Source organism: Grammomys surdaster, unplaced genomic scaffold, assembly GCF_004785775.1.
Source record: "Grammomys surdaster isolate TR1022 unplaced genomic scaffold, NIH_TR_1.0 63, whole genome shotgun sequence".
NCBI classification, from domain to species: Eukaryota; Metazoa; Chordata; class Mammalia; order Rodentia; family Muridae; genus Grammomys; species Grammomys surdaster.
This window is the reverse complement of record NW_021604565.1, coordinates 20,769,524-20,781,920: the sequence shown is the minus strand read 5'-3', so window position 1 is coordinate 20,781,920 and position 12,397 is coordinate 20,769,524. Positions and strand designations below refer to the sequence as shown.

The window sequence follows — 12,397 nt, the reverse complement described above, 5'->3', positions numbered from 1 at the left end:
TATATATATATATAACATATATATATTATAAAGAGTCAGGTTTGGATTTTTTTTTTCTTTTTTCTTTTCACCATAATTCTGCTTCTTTGTTTGATTTTTAAACTCCATTTCACCTCATAGAGTAATTGGTCAACATAAGAACTAATCTCAGGATTGCAGGAAATTTAAAATTTTATCCAGCACTGTAGGTGGTTTTCTTGGGGCTCTAGTGATGACTAAATCTTGAGAAGCCCATTGCTGGGAACAGAATACCGTAAGATTTTTCTCATCAGCATCAACATAAATCAGCCATTTCTCTGAACTGCCATGTTGAGAGCATGTGAAGAATATGGACCACTAACTAGACACCAGCTCTTTTCCTATGGCTGCTGTAAAGAACAGTACCCTGTCAAGTCTGCAGAATCCCAGCATGGACCAAGTGGAAGACTGGAGCTCTGAGGTTTGAGGTTCACACAGTGCACCTTCCTGTGCTCGGAGCCAGCAGATGGCAGCAGTTCAATGCTACTCTGCATATGTAACCACTCCATGCAGGTTTAACTGTGGGCTTTGCAATATTTAAGCTTTGAGAAAATGTGCTTAGGGTGTAGAAAATGCTGTGGGAACAGGTGGGTGGGTAGGAGAACCATTTTATTTGCTGCTACTGCTCAATTTAAGGGAGATTGTTGTTTCTCAGTATTTAGAATATTTCTATCATAACAAACTCCAGTTTACTTGAAAAGCTATCTTGTTTTCTCCAATAACAAGAACACCATTCTATGTAGTACCCTTAAAATTTGGGCAGTAGTTCTTGGATTTCATTTGTAAACATATATTGTGTGGTCATGCCTTAAAGAAACAAGTTATAACTACCTTTTAATCTAGATCTTTGGGTGCTAGCAGGCTCTCTCTTGGCCTGAAGCACAGCTTATTTATAACAGACAGTTCGTTAGGTAATGGGAACCTAGTTATTTAAGGTGAAAGAAGAGGATAAAAGAGGGGAGTACAATTTGAAAATAAAAATGTTTAATACAGTATTAAAAGGTTTGTTTACTTAGACATTGATCAAGGTAACTTGATTATAAACATCTGATTAAGAGCTTTATACTAAGAGAAATAGAAAAAGATTAAGAAATGAAGGTAATGCTTAACAGTAGGAATACTTTTTTTGCTTCCTTTTTAAAGGGTAAAATTTGAATGCCAGTCTAATACTGATGGGTGGTATCCTTCATAGGTGTGAAGTTGACTGTGTTTTTATCCTTGAGTTTGCCTATAAATATGTATATATTAAAAGAAAACAATAGCAAATGCTTTATTTATTCAAAACTTCTCTGTTTTCAGCTGCAATTATAAGAACCCCCAAATCTAATTTAATAGATATATGCCATTTAATGCTTGTTGACTATTTACTTATAATGACATGAATTTGTAATATATCAACATTATGATCTGTATTATATTTTATTAACAGCAGTTCTTAATTGAAATTATGATATGTTTGTCTAATGAAAAACTGAATGTAGTAATTGCAATCAAAGAGAATGTTTTAGAATGTGATATTTGGAAATTGCATTGAGATTTAGATATCTGTAGAAAAATGGAGAAAATAGTTTCTTTTCTAGAAGATATGATAAAGGGAAAAAGTATTAACCATGCACAGCATTAAGTGGTTTTGGAACTTTGGCCCTGTAGCAGAGGGGTTTCAGTCAGATTTATCCATTTGAGCCTCTCTTCTCAAACTGGGGTAAATGATTGCAGCTTCGTAAGTTTGGTGATATCTACATGAGACAGAGAAAATTTAAAATGCTCCATACTGTCGTCCCTCATTGACTAGTAAATTTGCCAACACAGTTTCAATGCTGCAAATCAGCAGTGAATTACTGCCTCACAGGAATTTTCTAACATCTTGAACATGGTTGCCTTATTTTCTGTGAGGAAAGGACGCTAGGACTAGAAATGGCATTGTTGTAAGGTATTACTATGAAGACACTTTAAAACGGAACAGAATTCTAAATCAGCAATGTTTTTGTTTTCATTTTATCATTTAATCCAAGTGAGGCAGACACAGACACAGTGAGGCAGACACAGTGAGGCAGACACAGTGAGGCAGACACAGACACAGTGAGGTTTAAGTTAGTGAGTTTTGGCTTCACATTTATGTACTCGAGTGTCTTAATTATTCTATTAGATGTTGAACAAATTTATCTGATAATTATGCTTCTATTAACTTCAGTCATGTTTAGCCATTTACTTAAATGAAAATGGCCCACACCACTTTCTTGTATATGGCCGAACAGTGATTGTCTAGTTTAACCTTCCTTCTTACTGGTGATTCAGTAGAGGGAGTCTGGATGGCCATGCGGTAAACCAACACATAACCTTGCTTTGAAATATTTGCTTGGTGGAATTTTATTTTACTTTGCCTTATTAATATTTTTAATTTATAAATGTTACACAGATTATTTGTCACAGAACAAAAATAGCAACGTATTTGAAGCAAAAGGGCAAACTTTGCGTTTACCCCAATTCTCCAGCCCTTAGTGATGCTCCAATCTTATTTCCCTTTCTCATATTAAGCACTGTTAGTGTCTGTCTATAATCTGTTGGAATCACAAAGGGCATAAGGGACTGTCTCCCAGATGGTTTCTAATGGAAAACTTGACCTCAGGTAAAGCATGCCATTTCTACATGGTTCGCTAAGAACGCTGTTAGTGTTGGAAGCTCTCAGTTCTTTGCCATGCTGGTCTAGTCATCGCCACTGTGTAGTTGCTAGCCTCCTTACAGCATGTAACCTAAAAAGCAGAGCTGGTGATGAAAAGGATATTGTGTTACCTGTCACCTGTCACATTTAATGTATTTTATGTGTTAGAAAAGAATGAGTACAGTTTATACTCAAAGGAAGGGAAATGGACCCAGTTTTTGAATACAAAAGAATTGGCCGTACTATAGGAATTTATTTATGTTTGTATGTATCAGGCCTAGGAAGGGATTTGTTTGTAATCCTTGGTTTTTTTCTAGGACACTGCCTTAGGAAAACCTCGAGAGGTTTTCCGCCTTCCTACAGATGTGACAGCATATGACAATCGTCTTTGTGCATCTATCCATTTCACATCCCCTTCCTGGGTTACCTTGGCAGATGGAACTGGAAGACTGTATGTCATTGGAACAGGTGACCGTGGAAACAGTCCTGAAAAATGGGAGGTGAGTTGGTTTTTTTTGTTGTTCTTTGTAAGTCTTGTGAGGAGTCCAGAAGGTGTATATAAATTAGATGGAGGAGATATTTACCAACCTTTGTTGTGCTTTGTTAAGTGCCCTCCCCCCTTTCCTTTGTCATTCTGGGGAGTTGCTTCACTTCTCTCTCTCCTGTTCATTCTGTTCAAGTGTACTGCTATTTCTTTCTTTGTTTTATTAAGAGTGCTGATCATATTTCTGTTTTATAAATCATGCATTTAAAATGTGTGGTTTTTTTTTCCTATAGATTGTATTTAATGAAGAACTTGGGAATCCTTTTATTATAATTCACAGCGTCTCGTTTCTGAAAGGTGAAGAACATTCAGTGGGTCTCCTGCTTCTTCGAATAGAGAAGGAAGAAGTGGACATGAAAGGAAGTGGTTTCTATGTTTCTTTGGAGTGGGTCATTGTCAGTAAGAAGAAAAAAGGTAAAGTAAACAGGATTCTGAACCTCTAGTGTGCCATCACTGGTGGGGCTCTGAATGCAGTATTTACTGCTTGCTTCATGAACAGTGTAATAAATTATGCTACTTAAGGGCTATAATGTGCTTCCATGACTAACGGTGCATTTTGTTTAAAGAAGATATTAGATGAATTTTGGAGACCGTACGATACACCATTTTAAAGTAGCTAAGAGTTTATACCTAAACATTTGTATATATGAATATGGATATTAATAAGGTATTGTGCAGTTTTCCTTCGGTGAGATATGAATAAACTCTGTTCACAGTAGACATAGAATGGACAACAGACCAAAGTAACAGCCATGTGTAGCTTAGGGAGGCACTGAGTTTTGGGGAGCTGTATACAAGAACATAAACAGTGTGTTACTTGCAGGAGCCTGTGTGACTCAGCACTAAAAAGCCCATCCCGCAGTGGTAACAAACTCAACACTTTCTTCATGGAGCTTTGCCCAACCCTCAGCATTCCCAGGAGAGTCTACTCTGTTCTACCCTCTATAACTGGGGGGATAAGGGGTGGGGCTTTGAATTTTGTAACTTTCAGGAGTTTCCTGAACCTTGTTTCATTCACCTGAGTCAAATGAACCTCTCTTCTTTCTAAATAATGACATGTCTCAATATGTAGGAAATAGCTACTTAACAGAAATAGTAAATTTTAATGTGATTTGAGTATAAATAAGAACTGGAAGATAGAGTGGGTTCCTTTATTTTGTTTAGCCTTGTCTTTTGCATCTGTCTAACATAAAACTTCTTATACATGTATTTTAAAACTTGTTCAGTTTGAACCTGCCAGACTTCCAGCATGACTTTGAAAAGTAGCTTCTTGTGTACTACTGAAATTCCTTAGTGGGGACTCTGTGCTCTGGAAAACTCTGCTTAGTTTAAGGGATGTATCTGATGTTCCTCCTCTCTGTCACTCTTTCTGTTTCTCTAATTGGGAGCTAAGAGAGTTTGCTCCATGTTATTTGTTTGTTTGTTTTATATTTTCCATTTTAACATTGTTCCACCACTCTTCCTTGTTCGCTTGGCAGTAAATTAATTTAACTGAAATTCTTCATCACTACGAAACACCAAACCAAACCAAAAACCATTCTTTACCTTACTGCCAATTTACGTCTCAGATACAGGCATTAATACGTGTATCCTAGAGGGAATAAGCACTGGAAGAAATGTCTATATGGACATGGAAATTGCTTATGCTTGAGCTGAATACATATGTTGTTCCCAGTATTTATTTCCATCTCTAGTAATGCAGTAACTATATGTTGGGAGCCAGGGAGGAGGGGAGAACTGTTTTACTGTAACAAGACAGCCTGTGTCACAGCTATTCAGCTGTGCTGTTATGGCATGAAAATAGCAACAGACAGTTTATGAATGAATGGGTAAGCTGGCTTCTAAAATACTTAGGGACAATGAAGCTTAAGTACTAAGAATTGTTACAACTATTTAAATATTGTTTTGCTTGTTTCTCTATTGTTTAAAATACAAAGTCATGCTTGACTCTTAAACTTTACGAATACAGATAGAGACTCGGCTTTGGATCCTGGGTTGTAATTTGAAGACTGCTGCTACCTAAGGAAACAGTAGAAGTATTGTTTTTAGAAATATGAGTCTTAATAGGAGAAGTCATGGTGCACTTTCCTTCCCCCTGTCCTGAAGAACGTGGCTCTGCAGTTGCAGGTCAGCCCGTGGGACTTAGCGGATGGATGCCTGTAGACATCCTCAGTAGCTCTGCAGTCACAGCCCCGCCTCGTCATCCCTCTCCTCAGTTGGCAAGCACTCTTAGATTTTCCTTTCTTTTTCCTCCTGGGATTCTTGCTTGTGGAACTCAGCAATTTTCTGTAGGTTCTTTCTTTACTCTTTTTAGTATCTTGTTTTCCCCAATTCCTAATAGAATTGTGTTCTTTTAAGATAATTTTAAATCTACTTCCCGTGTGTGTGTGTGTGTTTTCAGGATGTGGAGGCCAGAGGTCTACTTTATCATTCATTAGAAGCAGTCCATCTTGTGTTTTGAGGTGTTCTCAGCAGTCTGGAGCTCACCATGCAGGCTAGGCTGGTTGGTAGTGACTGTGAGGACCTGGCTTTCCTAGGGCTGGGGATTCAAGGACATGCTACCAAGCGAGGCTTTTTAATTGTGTATCTGGAGACCAAAGTCAAGTTCTCATGTTTGCAAAGCAAGCACTTAACTGTCTGAGCTGTGGCCTCTCTTTTTAATTCTTGGATCTAATATAGTAGAGCAGTACTTTTTCTAAAGCATGTTGAGGGAGACAAGGGATAAATTACATTTTGTGATCAATTAAATTGGAAAATGAAAATGTTTATTATCCCCAACACACTAAGTTGATTTTTAACTACTTAGTGTAAACTTACAAAAATACAGTCCATCCAATAGTATAGTAGTATAAAAGTATGTAGTTGCCTGAAGTGATTTTTTTTTGTTACTTGCTTAGTTTCATTCTTTATTATGTTTTTGTTTTTAATTTTTGTGTAACATATTTTGATCATATTCCTCCTCCTCTCCCAAGTCCTCCCAGATAATCCCTCTCCAACTTCATGTTCCTTTACTCTCTCATATCCAAAAAACCTCTTTACCAGGTGCTTCAGCAAGAGAAACCTAGGTCGTTCTGTACTTTACCCTCATGTTCAGATAGTGCCCCATACCTGCTGGAAAAGTAGTCAGTCACTAATATGTGTGTTGTTCACTGGGATTAGCTGCTAGGCACGTGTGGTTACTGAGCACTTGAAATGTGTCTAAGAGGCTGAGGTAGTACATTTTAAACTTTACTTAATTTTAATTAAATAGCCATTTGAAGCTAGTGACTACTGCACTGGACAGTACACATTAGAGCAAATTTCATCAAAACCAGTATTTTAAAGTAGGGACTTGTTTGAGGACAATGGAGTTCTCAGGTGTGCGCATGTGTGCCAGTGGCCAACTGTGGGAGTTGGTTCTCTACCATGTTTGTCTTGGGGTTTCGAGCTTGTCATCAGGCTTGGTGGCAGGGGCTCTTACCCACTGAGCTGCCTGGGGGCCTAAGTTGTCAATTTTTTATTCTTACCAAAGATTCGTTAGAACGTAGCTTTTTATAATATTTATTTTCTTACAGATAGTAAAAAGTATAAAATTACAAAGCATCATGTTCTCCGAGGAAAGTCAGTGCCCCATTATGCTGCTATTGAGCCTAATGGAAGTGGTCTAATGATTGTCTCCTACAAGGCCTTCAAGGTTATGTCAGGGGGTCAGGATCTTGAAGAAAGTATGGATGAAGACAGGAAAGAGGAAATCAAAGGTAATTGGACCTGTTGGGGGAGCTTTGTGCTTATGTACATATACACATCTGTCTGTTTTGTCCTCCCTCCAAGGTACGTTATGGGTTCCGGGAGGAACAATGCTTTCTCTTAGTCTTTCATACCCCTGACCCGCATGTGTTTTCTGGAAGATACATTCACATCTGAATGATGTGGCCTGGTTTTCCTTCATAATTTTGGAATCTGGTGTTTTATAAATTGCAGTTGGCTTGAACATGATTCCCTGTTTAATACTTACTAAATAATGGTCACATTGGCACTGGGCAAGTCAATGTGATAATATTCTTCCAAAATCACATCTCATATGCATATTCTTACCTTCATACTGAGCTGACAGTTCTTTGAAGGCAGAATCACTGCCTTTCTGGATGTTGAGTGAGCAAGAAAATGTTATACCTTAGACACCCACAGTCAAAAAGGTCTGTGGCAGCCTCATGGTGGGGGCTTGCCGAGTATATGCAAAGTCCGAGTATACCCTTCACCATAAGAAAACAAGGAGGGGATTAAGAAATACTGGATTTTCTTTAATCTAATTTCACTAAAACACGTTAATTTTACAGGTTTCTCTCATTCTCATTCTCTATCAGAAGTTATCCATTATGGGATTATATTGAATATACTGATATGTTCACATTTGAAGGAGACGGTGTGTGTGTGTGTGTGTGTGTGTGTGTTGTAAATAAGAGGGAGATGAAGGGGAGGGGTAGAGAGGTAGAAAGTGAAGTAACAAAGGAAGAGATTACTGTCAGTATTTGTGAGTGCCAGTCTCTTAATGCATTATGTGAACCTGGAAGAAGGAAATCCATGCATTTGTTACAATTCCTTGTGTCAAATTCCTTGTAGTCTGTGTGTTTATAATTTGTGTATATGTGAGAGAGATGATCTCTAGACAGTATTGATGTAGATAGGCCTTCTCTTAGAAGTCTACGATAGAATAGTGTAATGATAGAATGTGTCTAATGTCTACTGCTACATAATGCCTTTTCCTATTCCCAGGAGAACCTCTGTATTATTGGCAACAAAGTGAGGATGACTTGACAGTAGCGGTAAAGCTTCCAGAAAGCAGTACTAAGGAAGATATTCAAATACAATTTTTGCCTAATGACATCAACATAAAGCTGAAGGGTATCCAGGTTTTGGAAGGAAAACTCTATTCATCTATTGATCACAAGAGCAGCACGTGGACAATTAAAGAGAATAATAGGTATTTTTGTAATTTTACTTTTGAAACTTTATTTCTTACGATTTTAGATTTTCCTTTTTATCTCTCTACAAGTAGGTACATTGAAGGTGAATATAATGGTTCCATCTAGATGATATTTTAGATAGATTAAAGTTGCTGAAACTACACTAAAATGTAATTGTAGTTAAGATTAAAGATGTTGCTATACTTGCCTATTTTTTTATTATCAGCTGTAGATACAGAGATAATAAAAGGTGAAACTTTATTTTAATTTGTACTCATAAATCATCATTGTAGAAGTAATTTCAAGTTTAATTTGCTTATGATTAATACAATCCCATTTTTAAAATATATTTAAGGTCTATAAAAAGTTATGGCAAGAGAAGGTTCCCTCCAACCGGTCCCACCAATCCCAGGTGTGCCTCTTTTCTGGTTGCTGTTACTAGCTTCCTTCCAGAAGCATTTTCTGTTCATTCTGCTAAATACTCTGTTTTGTTTTCAAGGAAAAAATTTTCTGCTATATCTATGTATACGGCTATAAATCTTTTTTTTTTTTTGTATTCGTAACAGTAAATTTTAGATATTTTTCCATTAAGTATATCTGATTATTTTCAACACTTTATTCTGACTTGGTAAAGTCATTTAAAACAGTTAGACTTCTTTTATTGAACATTTAGAATGTTTCCAATATTTTGCTACAGTGAATAATTATGTTATTTTGCATGTATAGAAAGATAAATTACGGCTTGTGTAAAATTACTATTTCTTTTCAGAATTGTGAGAGACAAACATTACTTCAGTATGAATTGATCATTTATAGATTTTTTTTGTAGTCTGTATTTACAACATACAAAAAAATTAAACCATAAGAGAAGTTGATAATAATTAAACTTCATCTAAGATATTTCTGCTCTTCAGAATTGAAAAGTTAAGTCAAATATGGTGGTGCATGCCTTGTATACCAGTACTTACATAACTGAGATAGCAGAATTGGGAATTCAAGCTCAGTCTGAGGTGAGGTCAGTCTGGATTACATGAGACTGTTTCCAAAAGCCAAGATCAGTTTTCAAAATTTGAAATTTTATGCTTATCTAAAAATATATTTAAAAAAAAAGTAAGCGAAGACTTGAAATGAAAATGAAAACAGAAAATGAAAAGATTTTCATGGGTCAATAAGATTAACATGGTATCAATGGCCATCTTACTAAAAGCCATCTATTGATTCAGCACAATCCCCATTAAAATTCCAACACAATTGGTTACAGACCTTGAAAAAACAATAATTAATTCCATATAGAAAAACAAAAAGCCCAGGATATCTAAAACAATCCTGAACAATTAAAGAACTTCTAGAGGCGTTACTGTACATAATTTCAAGCTTTTCTACAGAGCAATAGTAAAAATAGATAGATAGATAGATAGATAGATAGATAGACTGACAGATAGATAGATAGATAGATAGATAATAAAAGTAAGACATGAACAGTTAAGAAAATATTTACATAAAAGACTTACATTTTCAATGCTTGAAAGCCTTATAAATTCCTAAGATAACCTAGGGCCTTAGGATATATTCAGTTGGTACAGTGCTTTCTTAGCATATACAAATTTACTGATTTTTTTTTAATGGTTGTTGTAATATATGAGAAACAATTATCTTTGAAGTTTTTTAAAAACTACTTTATCTTTTCTCATCTGTTTATAACATTTATATGTATGTAAAAGTCTTGAGGATAGGATTTAAAATTGGTTGTCAAAAAGTAGTAGTAAATTTGGTTGCTAGAACATACTGTTGAATGAAGTGCTTTCTAGCTGTGACTTTATCAGGCTACTTAATGTCTTTTTTTTTTTTGAAGCTTTTTTTAAAATTTTTAAATTTTTTTTCAAATCATAATTTTTACTTATTCACACAGGGGTTATAAACACAAAAAGGCAGGACATGGGGAAGGGGATGACACTGGAGCATGGGTGTTCAGGGGGAATACAGATATCTTTCAGAACAGGGTATCGGCTGAGTGAAGGTTCAGGGGACAGGTCACTATGACTCTGCCTATGATTCACTTGTCCTTATCTAAGTTGGTATTATCTGCCAAGGCTACCTATTTACAAGGTCTATGACTGCTCAGGTTGGTAAATTTCCACAAAAGCTTCCTGTTTACAATAGCTTATAGCCATCTGTTTCATGTTTTTCCACAGAGACCCAAGACTTGGTGTTAGTATACATGTATGACAGGCCTATTGCTGATTTTAGGCCTATGGCTGATTGTAAGCAGGGCTGCCCCTGACATCTCCTCCCTTCTCTAAGTATAGAAGGGCTGTTGTGATTCTAATTGAAGGGAACCTTGTAATGGCTTCAGTCCCCCTGTTGTCCAGTGAGGCATGAGGGCCATACCCGTCCCAATGGATGTCTTTTTCCTGGAGAGGGGATACTTTTGACATCAACCCCTATGCAGTCAGGCTTGTCCCTCAGGGAACCCAGAGAGATATTTTTATCTTTTATTTATATTCCCTTGCAGAGCTTAGCCTTGCAGCCTAAGCAAGAATCCAGATCACCAGTCAGAGGGGGTTCTGGGTGGCCCCTCTCTGCTTGGTCTAGGGGTGGAAGTCCCCTCTTTTAGGTTAGGTGGAGATGGGTTTTGGGAGCACCCTGGATAGAGTAACAACCTCATCTTGAGTCTCGTGGTCCTCCATAGCTAACTTATGATAATGTATCTGAATAGGCTTTGCTACCAAATTATTTATATCCTGTTTCGCAAAGTTAGTCAGCCTATTTAAGGCCCAGGGACCAGAAGAAATAAGCAAAAAGAACCCAATTAATGGTCCCAAGATGGGAGGAAGTAGGGTTGACAACCATGGAGAGGGTGAAAACCAATTCTTGTACTAGCACTCATCTTTCTCTTTCTTTCTCTGTCTTTTCTCAGGGCCTTCTCTGACCTTTTTCATGCTCTCTTTAACCATGCCTGTCTTGTCTATGTAAAGGCATCATTCTTCTTTAAGGGCTGTACACTATTGTAAAAGAGTAAATCAAGTCCAATAAAATCCTTTGCGATTTTTGGAGGTCTCTTTAGACAGCAAAATGAGAAATTTCTTCAGATTAGTGATGTCAATCTCTAGCTGTTTGATGTTCTTGTCAATGGCCCGTCGAAGGTCTGAGTAGTATAAATTCGGAGGCCAGCATCTGGATTAGAACTTTTAACAGCAGGCATCACGGGTGATTCATTTTTATCTGGAAAGGAAAAAGAAGGGAATTCTAAGGGAGATTTCTCTTCCCTGGATGTCAATTGTTATTCATCTTATTTATGGTTGGGCCTGGCTTTGTGGGGTTATCTATTTATTTCATTATCTTTTTGGTAGCCATTTAGCTGTGCATTCTGTGGTATCAAACAGGCATATCAATCCTCGGCCCCATAAGAGAACTGGGTCTGGGCCATTCCCTTTAAGGGTAAGAATGTCCTTCCACATAGCTGTGGCATAGTTTTTATTGGTCTCAGTGATGCCAGAGGCATTTGGCAGCAGGTTTGCCATGAGCTTTCCGTTTCAGAGAGATAAAAGTGATCAAGGCATGATGGAGAGTATTTCAAGGGGACTCCTGCCCTGGGGGGTACAGTTCCCCCTCTTTTGTTTTTAAAGCCAATTTTTCAGAGTTCTTGTAAAATCAGGGCAGAAGTGCCAGCAGCCACTCCTTCTACACTCAGAGAGTCATGAAGACACTATTTAAAGAAATATAAATCTATATTAATAATCTCTTTTATCAAAGGACTGTTATAGCACCGCCAACAACTAATCAGACTATATAATATATCGATTAATAGTAGCTTCTTCTACTTTTTGTGAGATTACTTCTCTTGTCAATTAATTGTTGAGGGAAATTAGGATTTACATCTCTCTTGAGAATATTAAACAGAGACTTAAATTCTTTTGTGGAGAGCTTAAAATAAGATCTTAGCCAATTACCATCTCCTAGAAACTTTTGAAAATAATTTGAAATAAGTAAACTCTTTTTTTTTCCCCGACCCTTTTTTCTTTTTTTTTTTTTGGATATTTTTCATATTTACCTTTCAATGTTATCCCCTCTCCCATTCTCCCCCAAAACCCCTTATCCCATACCCCCTCCTCCTATTTTTATGAGGATGTACTCCAAACATCCTCCCAGTCCCATCTCCCTGCTCTGGAATTCCTCAACACTAGGGTATCCAACATTTCAGGGACCATGGCCCTGCACTTCCACTGATGTCTG

The 12,397-nt window shown here is 37.0% G+C and overlaps 1 protein-coding gene across 1 annotated transcript in view; it reads left to right on the top strand.

Moving 5' to 3' along the window:
* Positions 1 to 12,397, top strand: part of Nudcd1 (NudC domain containing 1) — a 49,347-nt gene that overhangs the window by 18,808 nt on the left and 18,142 nt on the right. Inside the window, exons 3-6 of the mRNA XM_028766391.1 lie at positions 2,995 to 3,177; positions 3,455 to 3,635; positions 6,776 to 6,958; positions 7,974 to 8,181. Coding sequence (XP_028622224.1) covers positions 2,995 to 3,177; positions 3,455 to 3,635; positions 6,776 to 6,958; positions 7,974 to 8,181 — 755 coding nt within the window. The remainder of the gene's footprint in view (positions 1 to 2,994; positions 3,178 to 3,454; positions 3,636 to 6,775; positions 6,959 to 7,973; positions 8,182 to 12,397) is intronic.